Below are 21,291 nucleotides of genomic sequence, written 5' to 3'. Positions count from 1 at the left end.
ATCTTTTCAACGAATCTGAACAAGCAGTGCACACAGTCCCACTTAACATTTCCGACTCGTGAGAGGTGATGGATGAACGACTCAGTTTGGATTAGACCGTCCTAGGGGACTGACTGAAAGCTACTTTAATTGCTCAAAAATTATAATAATATGTTGATGAATGACAAATATGTTTTTAGGCAAGAGATTGAACTGCTAGTTCATAGACTGCACTGAAACTATAGAGTAGAGTAGAGTATATTTATATAACCTAAAAATGGTAACATCTAAATTGACTCCATTTACTGGTCAAAATATTTTTATATTGCTGAATTTATAGACCTACCTCAAAACTGCATTATATATGTTAAATCGGGTATAAATACCTATTTAAAGTAGCAATTGTAAAGTAACCACTTTTAGCAGTGTGTGACACGTGAAAATACAATGAACACCCTTATTGATAAAGCATTTGGGGGGGGGGGGGGGGGGATAATAACCAGAGATATACATCAGGCTTTATCAGAAATGTTGAGAGTGTGTAACTATGTCACAATTACACAAAACATGGCAGTTCGTAACTATTTTACACTTTGGTGAACTGGTGGCTAAATTTATCTGAATTTGTACAATCTCATTTGTATGTTTTCATACGCTCTGCTTATACCCAAGCGACGGTTATGTCTAGGGTGGCATTTATACATTGTTCTTGCTATGGTACTTTCTTGTTGTTGTGGTAAAATTTTAAAAATTTTAGTTTCCATTACCTCGTACCTCGTTACATTTTCTCTTAAGATTGGGTTGAGACTGTATGAGGATTTAATGATGTGTTATGTTAAAGAATCCCTGTTGGCATCTGATTGTGCATACTTCCCTACTATAAAGTAGGCAAAAACACTATGAAAAAGAGTCATACTGTACATCCAAATTCATAAAACAGCAGCCAAAAAAAAAACTACTCAGATGACCAATCGATTTTGAATGGTCAGACTCTAAAGTGCACATCCAATGGACACTTTACTATCCCATGAGGCCATGAGCAGTGAGGCGACAGCACTGGTGCTATAGCTCACATGATAATGGCAGCGTGGCAGATCCAGTACATCCAGAATACATTCATGCAACACACATTTATTCTACTGTATATAGAACAAAGTTGAAAAAAAGGTTTCACGGCTGCCAATTTATTGCTTATGAAGTATATACTCAAAGAGTACGTCATTTTGGATGCTGCCATTGTTTGTTTGGTTTTGTATCTGCTTTTATGCACTTTTCACAGAAATCAGTCTGCCTTCCCATGACGTCTGTCACAAAGCCAATATAACCAACATGAGCTTGACCAAACCAAGAGCATTTTTTAAATTAAAGCAGCAGCAAAGCTATTATATGGCTTATGAAGACCTAAAGTAAATCTTAAACAAGTGTTTTGGGTCATTTTGATACTTAAATGCATCAAAACCAATGCATACAGATTGTTTTATTACATGTAAGGTAATAAAAGGTATAAACAGCATGTATTCTGTAAGTATTCTTTAAAATCCCTCCCTTTGTGTTCAGTGGATTACTTCAAAGTCTTGTGTCTTGAGACGGGACATTCCACACAAACACATATTAAATTATCTAATGTGTTAACAAGAGAAACCTGATTTCAATTTCTACAAGACACTCTATTTTGTCCCCCCCAAAAAAAATCATCATGTCTAATGGTCAACATCAAAGTTTTAAATGCAGCCAAGCAAATACTCAGTGACTACAATACTAATTTATCATATTCAAATAATGCCAACCAATTTTTAAAACACATGCAGACAGGGTTTTGGGATATTAGACAGTGAAGTATCTACTCCAAAATGTTATTACTTGAAACCATTCTTCGTTTACTTTCCACATGCAGGCACTTTAATTCTCTACCAACCCTTTGACCTCTCGTCTCAGAGATTCAAATGCATGTTGTTCATGCTTGACTAGGTAAATCTTTTGAGGAAAATAGTTCATTGTTACTCCCGCCTTTGCATTTCTTTTTCCATTGAGGTCACGTCTGTTAAGGGGGTCGTCCTCATTCACACAGACACGCGTGTGTTTTGTCGTAGCCTGCAGCTCCAGCGGTGGGTGCTGATCACATCATAACACACCATTATTACCCGGCCTCCCCACTGGTTTGCCCGCATTGCAATCTGAGAGCAACATTTCACATCTCGCAGCTCCTTGTTAATGACAACAGCAATCGCTCTCACCACCGAATCATAGCCGAGGGGCCTAATAGTTTGAGATCTCAACAGCAGAGAGACATATAATCATATCATGCAATGGAAACAACATCAGAAACCTCATGGGATTCGAACCGCCCGCAGTAGATATAACCAATAACCATATAATTAATTTCACCTAGGCAGAAAGAAACTCATCTTGAGTCTTATTGACACAGAGGATAAAGGAAGATTGAAGTTTACACAGTGGGATTTGAAGACAGATTAAAGAAAAGGTTTAATATAGGTCCCAGAAGAGTAGGAATCAAGCTCTGGTTTCTTATTCAGAACTAGTTCTATGTTCCAAAAAAGCATTTCTTCTTAACCCATTTTTTACTTGACATAGCTTTGATAGTTGCTAATTTCCACTGCTCTTGGTATATTGTGAATGTGATGGTCATTATAAAAATCACACAGCTGGAGTTTTTATTGACCCTGAAGAGACATTGATCATGGTATATTGATATCTAAATTACAAACATATGGAATTAGAGGTGTAGTATTAAAATGGATTATTGGTTACTTAGAAAATAGACAACAATATGTAGAGTATATAGGCCATAAATCTAAGTTGGAAACAAAACAGTGTGGAGTCCCTCAAGGCTCTGTGCTGGGGCCTAAATTATTTACTTTATCTATTAATTACCTCTGTGATGAATCAAATATTTTACGTTTTGTTCTTTTTGCAGACAATACTAATATCGGGAAAGAATTTACAAATATTAATGAAAACTATTGAACAAGAATTGGTCCTTCTTCAGAAATGGTTTAATAAAACTAAACTGTCGTTAAACTTAAGTAAAACAAAATGTATGTTGTTTACAAAAATCAAAAATGTCCTGATAATGTTCGTTTGACTTTAAATGGAATAACTATAGAGAGAGTATCAGAATTTAGGTTTTTAGGAGTACTCATTGATGAAAAATTTAAATGGAAGTCACACATAGCTTATGTAAGAAATAAAAAAAAAGAAATTGCATCATTGTTGTTTTTGTTTGTTTAGTGTTGTTTAAGCAGAATTAATAATTATGTCGGTGAGACCATCTAATTTGTAACTTTAACGTTTATAAGATTTTTTTTTCTTCATCCTACTCCTGTTCTTCTTGTCAAGAAATGTATTTTTGTTTTATTTGTTGGATTGTTGTTGTGGCATTTCGTGTTGCATTACCATGAAAAGAGAATAAATAAATGAAATTAAATGAAAATTATGGAAATGATCTGGCAGCATCTCTGTTTAATTTGCACATTTGTCTGTAATGTATATCAACAGTACAACTTTCCACTCAAATCTGTGCTCTCGGCTAATTTGCCATGTTTAGTAAATCTGAGCCTTTATCTTTTAACTGTTATACGAAACACAGAATAAGACAAAGGTGAGAAACTGACATCAAATTTTCATATTACATTATCCTCGCACTGAAAAAAAACAAAAACATTCAGAGCAACAAGTGTAGTCAGATTCCTCTTTGGAATGAGTTCTTTTTAACGAATCTGTCAAAAAGACTCACGTAGGCCTATACTTAAGTTATTAATGCACGACTGAATGTGTTGAAACACAGCTTCATGAGAAATTGGGAATATTGTAAGGATGCTACATGGAGTCTCACCCTTAACCATGGAACTCTTCCCATTTAATTACGGATCTTCAACAACAATTCCCTGGAAAATGAACAAACCCATTACAGGCTTTTATATTTTAGTTAGAATGAGCAACATGTTCTCTCATATGCTATTATGAGTCAAACCAGAAGAATGAGTGGTGAGTTTGCTGTGCTGTGGTTTACAGTGAGTCACAGCTCAAAACCACATTTCCTCTGAGGAATGCACAGGAACCTCAGCATCTCTCCAAAATGAAGCTTTCAACCTTCAGCAGTCCAGGAGCCAATTTCACATCCACAGAATGAAGGAGGAAGAACACATACAGTTGAACATTGATGAAGCTCTGGTTTAATTTGTTGAACTGGGCTTGTTTTTTAATGTTAGAATGTCTACTGGAACATGGATCTTCAAAATATAACAGAAGACAGTCACATGATCAGAATTAGATTTACTTTCTAATATTGCTATACAGTTATGTAGTGAAAAAAGAAGAGCTTTCCGATAACTTTAAAAGCTATATGCTGCATGGATAGCATTTGTTTTAACGGAGTGTCTTTTCACACTAAGTGCAAATTGCCAGCCTTGTTATCTTTGGCTGTTCACAGTAATTCCCCCCACTATTGTCTGGTTGAGCCAGACAAATAAAACAAACCTGTCTGGTAACAGGAGCAGTAAAGAATAGCGGATATAGTTTTAGTCGTGATGATCCCATTTTTGTCTAACAGGCTTTTTTTTAGGCCTATAACAGATGTGATGCCCTTGTGAGAATCACAGTGTATACTGTTTTATCATGAAATACAATACACTGAGGTGGCTTTGCCAAATTTTAAGTATTAATTCAAATAGAAATAGGACTTTGAAGTTATTGCATGATATTTTTGCTCAGCTGACTAAAATGTCCACCTTATAAAGCAAGAACAAAAATTAAAGGGAACATTCAAACAAACAAATAATTTTGAAATCCAGGTTTTAATTATGTGAAATCAATGTAAACCACTTAAAGTATGTCTTGAAGGATTGTAAACAGATGGGACAAGACAACGTATTTGATATGTTAAAATCGATCTGTGCATTTGTGTGAACGCTACCTATTAGATCTATTTGGTCCAATATTCAAAGAGTAATAATGCTGAAGGAAAAAAGAGAAAATCACTTATTGCCCTTGAAACGGAAGATATTTTTTTTTTGTTTATTATTGATTGCAATGTGTTTCTTTGTTCTTTTTAATAACTTACTGATTTGCTTCTTTTTAATAACTGACTGATTTGCTTGAATGTTTTGATGCTATATTTCAATATTTATCTTGCTGGATCTGTTCACTGCTTTTGACACGGTTAACCACCAGATCCTCCTGTCAACCCTACTGGCAAAGGGCATCTCAGCAACTGCACTCCAGTGTTCGAGTCTTACCTCTAAGATCCTTCAAGGTATCTTGGAGATGTGAAGTGTCCAAATCACAATATCTAGCTACTGGGGTGCCTCAGGGCTCAGTTCTTGGACCACTTCTCTTCTCTGTCTACATGGCATCACTAGGTTCTGTCATTTAGAAACATGGCTTTTTATATTACTGCTATGCTGATGACGCTTAACTCTACCTCTCATTCCATCCTGATGATCCGATGATAGCTGCTCACATCTCAGCTTGTCTAACAGACATTTCTTGCTGGTTGATGGGCGATCGTCTTCACCTCAACCTTGACAAGACAGAACTGTTTATGGTTTCAGCAAATCCATGACTTCATCACAATTTCAACATCCAGTTAGATGCATTAAAAATACCTCCTTCAAGGGCAGCCATGCAGGAACCTTGGAGTTATGATTAATGATCAGCTGACTTTCTCACACCACGTTGCTAAAACCAGGGGTCATGCAGATTTGCTTTATTCAACATCAAGTAGATCAGGCCCTTTCTTTCAGAACATGCTGCTCAACTCCTTGTTCAAGCTTTTGTTCTGTCCAGGCTGGACTATTGCAATGCTCTGTTGACAGGTCTTAAAGTCAGTTCTATCATACCCTCAAAAACTAATCCAGAACGCGGCTGCAAGAGTAATTTTTAATGAGCCGAAAAGAGCGCATGTAACACCTGTGTTCATAAATTTGGACTGGCTACTGATAGCTGCTCGCATAAAATTCAAGGCATTGATGTTTGCCTACAAAACTACCACTGGCTCTGTACCCCTTTACCTAAATTCATTACTTCAGTCTAGAAGCTTGCAACTCTGAACTCTTGACTCAATCCGAGGAGCTGTATCTTTAGCCATCTTCAAGAAATGGCTAAAAACACATCTCCTCTATTTACATTTGATCCGCTAACATTAGCACTCTCAGTTCTATTTCTGTTTTATCTGCTTGTTTTCTTTTAATTTATTGTAAAAAAAAAAAACTCTTTTACTATTCTTTCTACTTGTTTTCTGTTATTTGTTATTTAAAAAAAAAAGACGACTAGACTAGACGTTAGACGACTTTTCACAACACATACATATCATTGCTCTTTTGTTGGTTTTGATTGCTTCTATTGTCCTAATTTGTAAGTCGCTTTGGATAAAAGCTTCTGCTAAATCACTAAATTTATTGTGTATTGTTTAAAATTGAAAGCACTGAAGAAGTTCAATAGCTGTAAAAAAAAAAAAAAAAAAAAAAATTGTTCAATAGTTTGATTTTTTATTCATCGTTGCTATTGAAATTGGAATCCACAATGGTTTCATGATGCGTTCAAAAATGCAACTCAACGATGAATTTAATATTTATTCATATAAATATTCCACATTTATGTTTTATTACATATTAAGAAGGTCCTATTCTGCGGAGGCTATTGCAGAAGAACACACACACACACACACATTATAAACCTGTGGATAGCACACTGTCATTAAATTTCATTGAGCTAGCCACAATTGACAGCTCTGAAGAAATATGGCCTCACAGGACACATAAAGATATGTAGTATTCCAATCTGCTTCCAATACAGACACTTTCTTCTGTTTACAGCAAGTGTCTTGCCTTCTTCCTGACCTCAGCTGTGTGTTAAACCGCTGTTGCGGAAATAGACAGTAACATTGTTATTTAGAGACCAGGAGGCATGATTTTACCCTCTCTGCACCTCACAAGAAACAATAACATGTTTTTTCAGTCTGTCTCTTTACACTGGCCTAAGGCCGGTTTGACTTAAGCAACTAGCATTGCATCCTATTCCACATACTTTCCATTCTAAATAGTATTACAAATTGAATTGAATAAATATGCTAATAGCGCTGTTTATAATTTTTCTAATGGATTATTTTTTTTAAGTGAGCATCTGTACATGCTATAGAGAGCAAAGGTCAGGTCATGCAATCAATGCTTCAGTCCACAATATTTCAACGTATATTTTTATTAAAACATTAAAACTGTTACGTCTTGTACTTTTTTTGTGTGTGTCAAATCAAAGTTGTATTAATGTTGTGATTTACCTCAAAGCTGGTAAATTCCTGGCTTTGAGCTCTTTAACAAAGACCTCTAGAAAAATCCCTTTGGGAAAAATTCATGAAAATACTGGTGTACTCAATCTGAGCTATGATTACCCACAAACCTTTGTGCAATGCACAAGGTGGACAGACTTTTCCACTTCAATAAAAATGGTGATGAATTTGAGGTCAGGAGATGCTTTTCTATATAGTAGTTTGCAAATTTACAAACCTGAAAGTTAAGAAAAATAAGGAATTTCTTTGCTAAATGCTAACATTTATATATAACTGCAACATTTTGACTGGCTAGATAACAAAAGTGGTGTGTGCTACCCAAGACACAATTTAGCACAGTACTGGTGTATTATCATACTATGCACCCAAAAGAAAAGAAATGTCCACTAATAAGAAAATCGCATTTTATGAATGTGTACAGTATGTACTTTCCCCCATCAACCAGTCAAGTACATTGTTTCAGTGTATAATATTGTAGAAAAGTTTAGAAGTTGCATGCGTTTCCGACATCAAATTATGCATCTTACTCTATGGTGCCCCCTACAGGCCTTCAGCTGAAAGTGTGCAGAATCTTCTGTTGTCATGTAAATGAGTGTCAGTGAAGGATAACAGCACAGCAGTCGGATTAACTCTCTTTGTGCTGGGGTACAAAAGCTGGCAGCAGATGGCCGAGTGTGATCGGTGTGCTGGACTCTTATCAAAAAGTTTCTGTCTGAGTATACATTCATAAACCGGTCCGTCACAGATGGCATGATAGAGGCTCTGTCTGGTGTCATGGTGCGAAAGACACGTTTGCATTTTCTGTTCATTTAAATCAAAGATGTTAAAGGGTTAATTCAGTCTTCACAGTTGTTCCAAACTAACAAGTCCTTCTTCAAATGATTTTTAACATCTTTATATGACGAACTGTTTTAATTTATGCTTTTAATCACATTTAAACATTGCCCAGTGCACTCAGGAAATATTCTGTTTATATTTATTTTAGCCTTACAGAAGGAAAACGTACTTTGTTCTTATATTAAAAACCTCGATCATTTATCTTGTACTGTATGTTGCCATTTTCGTATTGAACTTCATCCCAGAAGGTTACACGCACTGTAAAAATGCCAGATTTCTAAAGTGTTTATTTAAAACTTACATTTCTGTATGCATTTATATATTCATTATGCTTTATTTTTATAGATCACTGTGGCATATTTGAATTATATCTTTGTTGTTCTTGTATGCACTTACTGTGTATTCTGCATAAAAAAAGAGAGATTTGTTTTAGTGTATTAAGCATGTTTCTGAACAATGACTTTAGTGGATATATGAAGTCAGAAGTGTCCTTGAATAATAACCACCAGTATTATCATATTCAATGAGCATAAGTGGCTAAATGGACATACTGAGCACTTCGATATCTCAAATACATCCTAACAGATAAAACTTAAAGGAAAATATTAAATCATCATTTTTATTTCACACCTTCAGCATGAATTACTCCAAAAACATCAAGTACACATTTATACAATTAAATCAGACGTTTATACAAATAATGTACAACACCTGAGACATTCATTTTCAGTTGTAAAATGCTAAAATGTGTTCATCTAAAAGGGACCGTCTTGTTAAAACCGGTAAACAAGACGCCACTCCTAAAAACATCAGACACAAACAGGTTTAGGAACCAAAGAGAGAACGGCGCTCCGATGTGTGTGTATAGTGAGTGTGAAATGGAGCGAGTGGTAACAAATACATGCACACGCACATCCAGGAGTGTGTTTGTTCTGTGCATAATCCACAATCTGGAGAAAAAAAATTTACATTTATAGATTGCATTAAAAACTAGACAATAGAGTGCAGTTATGAATCCAAGAGTGATTCATATTCCCGTTGAACTCACAGTTTGAGTCAAGTTTACAGAACATCTACAGACATTTTCCTCTCCCACTTTTCTTTATCAAAACACGTGTCATTTATTCATTTGTTACAGTTACTCTGAACTACAAAAGGCAAAATGCAGTAACTACACGTTTCAGAAAAGAGTTATAACCGAGCTAGGCTCTTCTGTGTCCGGTTCAGAGGAATCACTGTTTGAAGTGTTTCAGCGAAGCTTCATTTGTGTCCTGGAAGCCCCGCTCCGTCTGTGTTCCTGTAATGGTCTTCTGGTCTTCACAGACTGGTCTCGGTGTACACAGCGATCGCAGCGGCCGGGCTGGAGAGCGACGGATGCTGAGGCACAGGCAGAGGCTGAGGCTGAACCAGAGCTTCCTGCGCTTGTGTCTCCACGGCTCTCTTGTGTTGCTCTCCGATCTCCTGCAGCAGGAGCACATTAGCATCTCGCCACTGTCTGTATTTACAAGCGCTCAGAGACGGCTCGCTCAAGACCTGCTCTATGGTCTGCAGATCGGCCTCCTTCGCCTGAAACAAGACGGACACAGAATCAAATGATGTTTGCTTCTGAAGCTAGGAGTGTAACTTCCAGCTGTTCCAGTGAAGCTGCTGTGGTTGTTTGATCAATAGCGCCATCTAGTGTCTGTAGACTTCAAATACAATCAACAGAGTCTGTGATTTTAAAATGCTTTTAATTAAATTATGCTCACCAGGGATTAATTTGATCAAAAGAACAGAAAAAAAGAAGGTTTAATATTGTGAACAATTTGAAATAAATTAGCTATTTAAAATATATTTTTAGCAATTTTCAGTATCATTACTCCAGTGTTGCGTGGTCCTTCATTTTAATATACTGATTTGGTGCTGCTATTGGTGCTCAGTTATTAATAAGGGGTTCTTAACATTACCAATGTTCAAAATGGTTTTAGCTGCTTAATATTTTATGGAAACATTCTGAAAAAATTATTTTGAAGTTCAAAAGAGCAGCATTTGCTTGAAGTAGAATCTTTTGTAACAGTGTATGTTTTACTGTTTCTTTAAAAATATTAAGCAGCACAACTGTTATTCAACATTGATAATATTTAGAAAATTACAATAGAAAAGTCATTTTAAATTGTAGTAATATTAGTGATTTACTGTATTGTCATAAATTCATCCTTGGTGAGCATAAGATACTGAATTAAAAAAGTAAATCTAGTAATTTTTTCAATGTTTTGATACATGTATGCACACTTTATGATCCCAAAACAATGTTCATCACTAAAGATGTATTTCTCAAAAAAAAAAAAAAAAAAATAGCAAATTGTATAATATCCAAGATATACATTTCTATGTGCAGTTAATACTCATATTGTATTTTCAAAAGGTTTTGGAATATTTGTCCTCTCGCCAAAATTGTCACTACCGAAACACACTATTAATTATTATATTATATTAATCTATTAGGATTTTGCTATTTTATAAATTTGTCAAAAAGTTGACTGTACTGATTTCAAAGTTAAGGATTCATTAGTCTGATAAACACTGAACTAAAAACCATCTAAACATCTTAGATGATCATTTTATTTCTGACAAAACATCCCATTGCTTCAGTAGCGACCACATCTCATTACAGAATTTAACTCCCATACTAAAACACTAAAACTTACTAAAATACAAAAAATTTAAATTGCATAACTATACTAAAAGCTTGTTTATTTTCCCCAAATATGAGGATTGTGTGTTCCCTTTTGTCACTACCGTAACACTGACATGTTCTATGGCATAACACAGTCCAAAAAAACAAAAACAAACAAAGATGTCACTACCGCAACTCCATGAAATGTTTCGGTAGTGACAATGTTTTGGTTAACTAGCCCAGTTCTGAACAGTGAATACATATAAAAACTAAACGTTACAGAACAACTCCCAAAAAAGGGTGTTTAAGTGCAGAAAAACAGGTGTTAGGAAGTGACATTCCTTATGGTTACAGGTTTTTCTGACTTTTGAACACATTTCAACAAAATTTCATCAAATGATGAGATCTTGTAGCTTTGAGAGAAGGAGACACGGGAATATTTCCTGATCATACATTTATAGGTTTAGTTTAAATCAAGTCTTGGTCTGTAGACTGAAAAACTTTACTTAAATTTTTAAAAGAATCCTAAAAGATACTTTTATAGATAAGAGATTAAAGTTATAGATCATATTCATGGATAAAAACGACACAAACTATTATGTCATGTTACATAACAGGTTTTGTAAAGCACTGACACTGGAAGAGCACCCAACTTAAGATCAAGGTTCAGAAATAAATGATTGCCTCATCCCAGAGTTTCTTTATATCGCTTCATAATACAGTCTGATGAGTCACAGTGCAGTGGTGAGATTGTGTCCAACCTGACGCTCGCTCGAACACAAACATCCCCCACGCCTCCGAATTATAAATACCACCTGCCTCCACACAAACACTGAACATAGTGCAAAGCAGATCATTTGAGTGAGTCAGTGTAGTTCCCCTTAATATAACAGCACACACCACAGATATTATTCTACTTTAAAACACTAGAGAGGAAGTCAAATATCTGAAACAGACAAAACTGCACTAACAAGAAGACAAAACGGGTATTGAAATTAATACTATTCAGCAATAATGCTTTAAATATGATGATAAAAGACATTTAGAATGTTACAAAAGATTTAGATTTGAGATAAATGCTGTTCTTCGGAACATTCTGTTCATCAACATAATAATAAATGTTTTTCCGGGCAGTGAATCAGAATATTAGAATGCTTTCTGAAGGATCACGTGACTGGAGTAATGATGCTAAAGATTCAGCTTTGAAATCACAGGAATAAATTAAATTTTAAAATATATTCTAATAGACAAAAGTTATTTTAAATAGTAAACACATTTCATAATTTTACTGTTTTTGCTGTACTTTGGGCAGAAGACACTTCTAAAAAAAAAACTAACTAACTTTGGTTTAATAAAAAGGTAAACTACACAAACACCAGTTTCTACAAAATTCAGATATTCCAACAGTTCACATACAGTTAAACTATATTCAGAAAACAGCCCTGACAACTTTTTTCCCTTCATTATTTTTACTATATTTTAATTTATAAATACATATTTTAATAGATAAATACATCTGGTTGAGTGTTACTGTTAACTAAAATAGAATCTATAGACTTTCTGTCATTTCCCTGTAGACTGATTAGCATTTAACCCTTTCAGGACTCACCTTTAAAGTGCTGTTTAAAGCTCGGATCAGGTGCAGTTTCTCATTGACGCTCTCGTTTTTGCAGCGTCTGATGAAGGAGGACCTGAAGTCACGTTTGGTGGTGGGCTGCAGGGCTCCGGTGGGGGACAGACTCACCTGCTTCAGGTGAAGATACAGCATCTCCATCTCATCAGACGGGGGGCCTGCTCAAACAACAACACCAGAGGATTTTATAGAGACAAAAAGCAATGTCTGGTATAAAAGGATAAAAGATCTGCCTCCAGCGTTCACTTACAGTGGTCTCCTTTGAACTCCTGTATTTTCTGGATGGGGTCTTCCTCAGAGCTGAGCTCCTGCCACGACTCACTGTCTGCACTCTGAGTCTCTGTGAGGTCACACACCGGGGGAACCAGACATGGAGAGGATGAGGAGCGGGGGGGCGGCAGACACCCCTGAAACATTCACACACACAAGTACGTTTCAAAATACAACCTCAATCTATCAGAATCATAAAGAAATTCAGTTAAAAAACACTTGTGAAATGACAAAGAAATACAATTACTGTATATAGAGTTAGTGTTTACTTCTGCACTGATGCATTTGTCCCCTCAAACATTTACATGGTTGCATACATCTGTAGAAAAGTGTCAGACACATATCTGGCCACTGCATTTTGTTGTTGTACCTTTTTTCAAACCAAGCAGTCAAACTATTGTGCGACCCATTTCACCAGGCATTAATAGCACATATAAACCACAGTGAATAGAGGAGTTATACGCTGACTTTGAGCTCTTATGGTTATGGGTCTGGACCGAGTGTGGTTACTCACATGCAGAGAGCCAGGAGTCAGCTGATCCGTGTACTCCACACACATCTCAGCAGTGTCTGCTTCATCCTCATCATCACTCTCCTCACTGTAACACTCTGGATTCACACAACCAATAGCAGAAGCATGCAGCTATTACAGTATCAGGTGTGGCTTTGGTGAAACACATCACTAAAACAGACACTCAGTATTAACCGGGTTTCTGTAACCGTTTGTGGTGGGAATCTTTACCTCCATCTGTGGAGTCTGTGGGCTCAGGTTCATTTGAAGCCTGGGAGAGTTTAGACAGCCATCTAGATTAAAAAGAAGATCAATTATAATGAATCTACTCATCAGATCTGTGGAATAATTGTAATGGATCGTGATGCATGTTCTCTGCCCACACGGTTTAATAGCAGCACACCCACAGCTTTCTCTCAAGTGTTTTGTTTCCGCTCACAGGTTTATTTTAGTACGTTACAAATAAACCTTTACAGGAATTGCTTACAAGAAAAAGATTTGGGGCTCTTGTTCCAAAACCATTTGACGCTTTGATTCCACGAAACAAAAAGGAGATATTTTGAAGAATCTCGAGGCTGCTCTTTTCCATACAAAAAGAAAAAAAAAACTTTGGAGTAAACGCATGTCAGGCACCATAACAGTATTGTAAAACGTGGTCCATATGAATTATGTGATATAATTATGTGCGATTCTGAAGCCATACAACAGCTTTACTAGGAAGAGTCACAGCCATTCATTATAAATGTGTAGCACGCTCACAGCATAGGCAACTCTGTTCAGTTTAAAATAGACATTAAGGCTAGTTTTACAACTAAAAAGTGTTCATTAGATTGGAAATGCAGAATTTTACACATGTGTACACATCGTACTAAGAAATACGGTATAAAATTGATTTCATTTGGCATCCAAAAAGCAGTTATTGGTTTTATCTGGCGATATATAACAATTAAAATGCAAAATTTGGGCCCTGTAGCTAATTGCAAATTAATCTCTTTGTATTTATTTATTTATTTTATTTTTTTAGACATTTAAATATTTTATGCATTTAAAGTAATTTTTTGTGTGAACTAGTCTATCAAAGAAAAATATTCATAAAATAGTTGCAATGCACATTTAACTTTTTGGACCCTTCCAGCAAAGCTTAGTAAAGCAATCCAAACTGTATATTTAGTACTATAGGTCTGCAAAGCCCTGTTTTCATCAAACATGCTCAACCTCGTGATGTGCTGCAGACAGCTTCGGTCCCAGCGAGGTGTTAAAGCAGCACGCCACACTGCAATGCAAACATGTCACATTGGGCCAAAAACCAGACCCACAAGTTTAGCATGTATGCGTTAAGTGCTACATGACTAAAAATGTGTCAGCAAGCGTTTTATCTCTGACCACATTTATAAACATAAGAAATTGTGTTTTTTCACACTCACTTGTTCATGTCTTTCATGCTCTCAGCTGCAAAGTAGAACGTCAGCATGTCAAGGTGGCTTGCTTTCATTGCACTGGAAAATAAGATAAAAATGCATGCAAATTAAATTAAATGGTCTTCCCCGAGACTGCATCTTTGTGGATGTGTGGTTACATGACATAGTGGAAGCATTACACAAAACTGAAAGCATGTCCGACACCAAGGTTTGTCTCCAGTCTTATCTGAGTTATCAAAGTAAAACACAGTTACTGTATGAAGGAAGTCTATGAAAAACACAGTAAGTCAGACCACATGCTTAGAGCAGGCAGTTTCCTGTGTTTTGAGCGCGCTTTAACAGGGGTATAGATGACACATTTCCAGTGTGAAAAGAAAAAAAAATCTGATTTACAGCCTGACAACTTGAACTAGATCTTCAAAATGCTTCAGTCTAAAACCAAATCCACAGCCATTTTACACTCCCTTCAGAAGATGCGAGTACTGCAGACTGCACAAGCAGTGTGTTAAAGGTGCTGTACGTCATTTTTGACTGAACTTAAAGCATTCAAATACAATATGTTTGCAGATATTTAGGAAACATGCTGAGTTTACATATTTGTTTCTCATACAGTTATTCTGAACGTCTGTTTGTGTGATTCAGTTCATCTGATAGTATTTGGACATCCCGGTTGCCAGTTGGTGGAAAACACAGCCATGGAAGCCAGTAAACGAAGAGAGGCATATTGCAAAGAGGATAAATTAACTCTTTAACTTACAGTGTAAGGCTCGTTGCCTTCCAATGTCAATTGTTCCTGATGCACATCCTCAATCTGGCAACCCACACAATCATTGAAACAACTCTCTCCAGTATTTTGAATTTGGACCGCAGTATCCATTTCAAGTGCTAGCTGTCAATATTAAACACTGCGCTTTTAAGTATGTTCCTTTTATGGTGTTGTTGGTGTTGCTGTGCAAGTAAAAAAAAAAAAAGTCTTGGTAATCTTTAATCCAAATAAGGAAAATTTGATTCCACGCTGGAATGGCATTCCTTGCTATATGGCTCTAGGATGTTTCCAGGGTTTTTCTGTGCTGTTACTAGTGTAGTTTGACCGGTTGCCATTCAGTGTTTTAGTGCACTTCTATTTCTTTCTGTGTCTCTATGAATCTAGGTCAATTCTAGGTGGTTTCTGAGGCATGGTTTTGACAGACCACTGCGAGTGTGATCTGGGTGGATGGCCAGATGTTGTTATGATGTCCTGGGGTGTTGCAATGCCATTCTGCGTGAAACCCAATGAGTTTTTATGAATCTGTGTGGGTGTTGCATATGATTGCTGTATGTTTAGAGTAATAAACTACTACCAGACTACTAAACATGGACATTAAACACACTGCACTTCACAGACTCTGGTAGTGTAGGGTTACTCTCTGCACATGTTCACATCTCTGCACATCATCTGTGTAGTAGTTTAATATATTGTGTATATTTAATCTTTTGCATTTAATGTTCTTCTTATTTTTTTATGGTATGAGAGTATGCCAGACCTAGATTTCACTGCTTACTGTATGTCATATAAATTGCACGTGACAAATAAAACCTAGAATCTTGTTACCAAGTATGAGCAACAGTTATAGCCTATATTTGTGTTTGGCATGCAGTTATTTCAGAAAAAAAAAAAACATGTGGCCACATGGGGCGAATTCTCATTTCTGGGTTCTTCTTTCTTTTACCACAAGCAGCCACAAATCTCTCTAAATAAGGAAGATGAACTTACAACTTCTTCTTGCATTCGGCAGCCTGTTCTATGGTGAAGTCTCTCATGTTGATGTATCCTTCGGCTTTCTCCGCCTGGAAAGAGAGAGAACCGAGAGAAAGACTACCCATTTAAGTTTGGGTTTTGAACAAACTCTGGTGGACTGGTTTTAGCGGTGTTCATTGCCATGATACAGAACTTACGGTACACAACTAACCAGGGATGTGAGACTCAAAAGCAACATAGAAACCACTGGCACCAATGGTCTCTACAATCTACTTAAAGAGACAGTTCATCCAAAAAGTTAACATTTTGTCTTTTTCTCACCCTCAAGCGGTTCCAACCCAAGAAGAGTTTCTTTCTTTCGCTGAACAAGAAGATGTTTTGAAGAATGTTGGTAACCAAACAGCTGGTCCCCATTGCTTTCCTTAGTAATTCTTCCACGCCATGGAAATCAATGGGGACCATTAACTGTTCGGTAACCAAACATTCTTCAAAACATCTTCTTTCTTGTTCCACAGAAGAAAGAAAGAAACTCATACAGGTTTGGATCAACTTGAGGGTGAGAAAATGACAGAACTTCATTTTTGGGTGCGCTGTCCCTTTAAGATGGCTATGCTTTCATGAAATGTAGCTGTGATTTGAAGAAGGGTTTTTTTCTGGATATGAGATCAGAAACTGAAAATGGACACAATAAAGTCCCTCCTTCGTCTCGCTTGCTCCAAATTAAGCACAGTAAGAATTTGAGAGACAAAAAAATAATAATTCAAATTTTGCTAATTATTTTATTTTATTTTATATAAATTATGTATTCCCATATGTATCTATATTTTTTAAACATGCTTAACGAATAATAAAAACATTTTTTTTTATAATTCACTTGCACTGACGCCCAGATATTTTTTCCGCAAAGTTTTGTGGGAGCAGCAATGGTTCTTATAGCCTTGTAAATGGGTTTCAACTTTTCATGAAAGTGAACTGCGAGTCAAACCTCTCATGAGATTGGCTGCATACTCAGCATCAAACCCACAGTAGCGAGAGCAGAGACTCTGCTGTCGAAATATAGAGTTTGTTTGACTTGTTTTGTGCAACAGGCTTCTAGATAACAAGTGAACTCCCAAGACATAGCGAGGCCAAAATATTGTCAGGGGAAAACCGTATAACTCACCGTGTCCGACGTGTACCAGTAGAGCGAACATTTCTTGAGCACAAACCAAAACTTCTTCCACCTCCAGCCCAAGAGCCCTTTGCTCTCCTTTCTCTTGTACAACCAGCCCTGACAGTCGCCCTGGCCCAGGTCTTTCACCGAGACCTTTCTGCGGCTCATCACATCATCTCCTATCACAATGCAAACGAAGAAACATCAGTCCTCTCTGGCTTCTTAACGCAACAGTACTCTGAAACATCAATAGCAGAGATAATAGCATCACGTCTGCATGATTCAATCACAGGGTCAAGCTTTCACTAACACTAGTTCTTTATGCACTGTGCACTTTATCATTTAAGTCTTTCAGGGAGTATAAACCATCTATAATAGTCTGTTAAAAACATTTTAATTGTCAGCTTACCTTGTGACTTCCCGGCAACAAAGTCTTGAAGAGGGTACTGAAAGCGCAAGGGAGGAGAAAACAGAAATGCAGTAAATTACGCAGCGAACTCAGCCATCAGCGCCCACAGCTCAGAGAGACAGCGCTAATGACACAGCTGCCTCTAAAGAGAGCTTTCACTTCCCTGAAACTGTCACACACACACACACACACACATGCCAGTGAGACCGTTCAAGTACATGCACACACTTCTACTGATATCCTCCCTCGCACGGGTTTAAAACACTCACATATAAGGCTGCACAGGACTCCCCACACACTGACGACGGGTTTGAAGCTACACTAATTGGAGAGTTGACATGACGTGTGAAGTAAAAAAAAAAGCAACAACAACAAAAATGGCAAAGTGTGTAAGCAGCTGAAAAGAGACTGTCTAAATTCATACATATTCAAAAACACTTTTTTAAATTCTAATATTGTAGTTCTAAACAGAAGTCGAGATAACCCAAAATCTAAATAAAGTATATAATTAAAATAAATAAAAATATCCGCATTGTGAAGGCTTCTGAAAGAAGATGAGAACAGAATTTGTGTAGACAGGCAATTAAGACTCATCTCATAGAGATTGATCATCATTCTGTCGAGGATTATGTGAAAAACATCTGGACTGGTAACAGCTCAATGTCTAGTCAATAGGAAGTGGTTTATGATTACGATGCAAAAAGTTGAGTTAAAAAAGTGATCATATCAGGTCTGAAAATGACTCCATTAAAATACAATGTTATGCAAGTCAGTAAAAGAACATGATGAGTGGCTGAACAACTATTTCTAGCATATCTTAACATTATTTACAGTTACTTTTACTCTTATGATTAAAACACTGAGATTTTTGAAGCTAACTAACTTGACTGAATCAGGTTTTTTTTTTTTTTTTTTTTTTTTTTTTTTGACAGAAATGCTGTTTGTCCGTATGGTTAGAAAACACTTATGTCCACAGAAAGAAATAAAGAATAAATTAAAGCTGCAAGCAGCCTTTCTGGGGCCAAGCCCTTATTGCTCTTTGGCTTTTAAGGGTTTTTCAAGCAACTTTTTCAGCACTTTTTACAGAACAGATAGATTCAGAATTACAGATAAGGTGAAATCAGAAGGTCTGATGAGAACGAACGCAGAATGAAGTTACAAAAACACACTTATTTTTGATCCCATATTAAGAAACTTTAGTACAGCTCTTACCCATGTAATAAAGGAATTGAAATGACAACTTTATACCCAATTTTAAACTTTTCCCATACAGGTTTCGAACCCACAACCTCACAGGTTCAGTACCAACGCCTTAGCTAAGTGTGCCACATTAGTTGACACACAACTTACACGGCACAGAAGAGAAGTTAAGGTGTGAGAATGATCTCTCTCACAAGCCCGAAGTAGCATTTTAGCCAGATTAGCATGCTACGCTAAAAAATGCTAACATTGTCAAAGTTAACCAGATTGCTCAAGAGACCCATTAGAGTGAATAGAAAAGTGTTAGCATTTTAGTTCATTAGCATGCTAAGCTAACTAGCATAAATCAACAAGCACAGGCACGGTCAACTTCGGAGCTGTACATCTCTGGAACGGGAGTGAATATCAAAAATCTGTTGAGTCATTTCTGTCAGGCCCGGTCTGAAGTTCATCTGATAAAATTTTTAACAAAATTGAACAAGATTTCAGGGAGGAGTAGTGAAAAAACTGTATTTCATTCCATTCAATATGGCGGACAGACGCCATGTTGGAAAATGACAATTGAGACATCCTCAGAATCGGCATAACCAAAGGAATAAAATGACATAAAAATAACAAAAATCGATCAACATTTACAGTAGTTATAAGGGGTTTTGCAAGAATCGTTATATCTCTTGAACACTAGGTGGCGCTGTCTTCCAACTTCCGGGGTACTTCCGGCACATGGTGTTGATGATGCCTATCGATTTTTGTGAAGATTTGTACAGTAGTTCAAAAGTTAGAGCAATTTTTGACAAATTTCAAAATGGCGGACGGGTGGTCCAGGTGGTCTTGACAAAATTGACATCCACAGATTCGAAATGATCTACAGAAACCATAGACATCAAGATCATAATTTTCTGATGAATTGTTCAGAAGTTATAAGCAAAAAAGTGCATTTTTGGAATCTCAACACCCATAGGTGGCGCTGTTCCCAAATTTGGCATGGACCCCCAAGTTATGGTGTAGATGAAGTGAACCAAGTTTGGTATCGATTGATCAATGTTTGGCCGAGATACAGCATCTCAACCCATTTGAGGTCAACCTCAGTAAGTTCACAGCATCATAACTTTTTTTTTCACTAGTGTTCAAAAAATTCTGTTGAGTCATTTCTGTGCGGCTCAGTCCAAAGAACATCTGAGCCAAATTTCAGAAGAATTGGACTAATTTTGAAGGAGGAGTAGTGCTTAGACTGAATACTGTACTTTTCAAAATGGCCGCTACTGTAATGGGAGGAGTCTTAATGTAAGATATGGAATGGAATCTCCATGAAGAGACAAAACAGATGTACTAAGTTTTATTTTAATAGAATTAGTGGTTCAAGAGTTATTAATGTTTGAATGTTGAATTTTTGAGCTGGTGGTGGCGCTATAGAGTTTGCCCTAGAGACCCCAAAGTTGGTCAGATCACTAATAATGGTCATCTCTACAAGTGTGCCAAATTTCATCATTTTCCCTTTTTCCCTTCATAGGGCTACCATAGACTCCCATTGGACGAGAAGAAGAAGAAGAAGAAGAAGAATAATAATAATAATAATAATAATAATAAAACGTACAGATACAATAGGGGCTACAGCCCTCTGGGCTTGGCCCCTAATAAATGACATTCTCGCACAAAAGTAGGTTTCTGACACGAGTCCAAACAACAAGAGGAATGAAGTGAACACTTACTGACTCAGTCCGACTCATTTGATTCACCTCTACTGACTTCAGATAGGAGAACAATATAAAGATGTCCTCGACCAGCTGAACCAAGAAAAACAAGTCAGGCTTTATATATTCTAACCAATAATAATAAAGAAACAGATATTAATTCGAGTCTTTGTTTGAAGTATCTCTGACTGACGAACATTTGTTTCAGTTCTAACCAAACGTATGCACTTTTTTGACTCTTTCTTTATGTTATTATGTGTGTGTTTCCTTCCCTCACCTGTATCCAGCATGTGAACCCCTGCAGGTGTTTTAGTGCTCGGAAGACCCCCCACGCAGACATCACACACCGGGTTTGTGAAGCGCCTCTGACTCGCGCGAGCCTCTAATAACGCCTTCCATTTGCATAATTGATTTAATCACTCGCGTCACTTCATCACGTCTTTTGTGTTTACCTTCATGGCATTATAATAAGACCATTTTCTTTCATTATATT

General features: G+C 36.7%; 1 protein-coding gene across 1 annotated transcript in view; it reads right to left on the bottom strand.

The window, feature by feature from the left end:
• Positions 1 to 8,724: 8,724 nt before the first annotated feature.
• Positions 8,725 to 21,291, bottom strand: part of LOC127983543 (connector enhancer of kinase suppressor of ras 3) — a 42,239-nt gene continuing 29,672 nt past the window's right edge. Inside the window, exons 14-24 of the mRNA XM_052585733.1 lie at positions 21,076 to 21,180; positions 20,817 to 20,891; positions 17,908 to 17,944; positions 17,508 to 17,677; positions 16,361 to 16,434; positions 14,614 to 14,685; positions 13,421 to 13,482; positions 13,193 to 13,287; positions 12,659 to 12,815; positions 12,385 to 12,566; positions 8,725 to 9,685 (exon numbers count right to left, since the gene is read on the bottom strand). Coding sequence (XP_052441693.1) covers positions 9,437 to 9,685; positions 12,385 to 12,566; positions 12,659 to 12,815; positions 13,193 to 13,287; positions 13,421 to 13,482; positions 14,614 to 14,685; positions 16,361 to 16,434; positions 17,508 to 17,677; positions 17,908 to 17,944; positions 20,817 to 20,891; positions 21,076 to 21,180 — 1,278 coding nt within the window. The 3' untranslated portion in view covers positions 8,725 to 9,436. The remainder of the gene's footprint in view (positions 9,686 to 12,384; positions 12,567 to 12,658; positions 12,816 to 13,192; positions 13,288 to 13,420; positions 13,483 to 14,613; positions 14,686 to 16,360; positions 16,435 to 17,507; positions 17,678 to 17,907; positions 17,945 to 20,816; positions 20,892 to 21,075; positions 21,181 to 21,291) is intronic.

The sequence above is a fragment of the Carassius gibelio genome, chromosome B20 (assembly GCF_023724105.1).
Source record: "Carassius gibelio isolate Cgi1373 ecotype wild population from Czech Republic chromosome B20, carGib1.2-hapl.c, whole genome shotgun sequence".
NCBI lineage: Eukaryota > Metazoa > Chordata > Actinopteri > Cypriniformes > Cyprinidae > Carassius > Carassius gibelio.
Note: the sequence above shows the minus strand (reverse complement) of the source record. Positions and strands in the feature narration are given on the sequence as shown.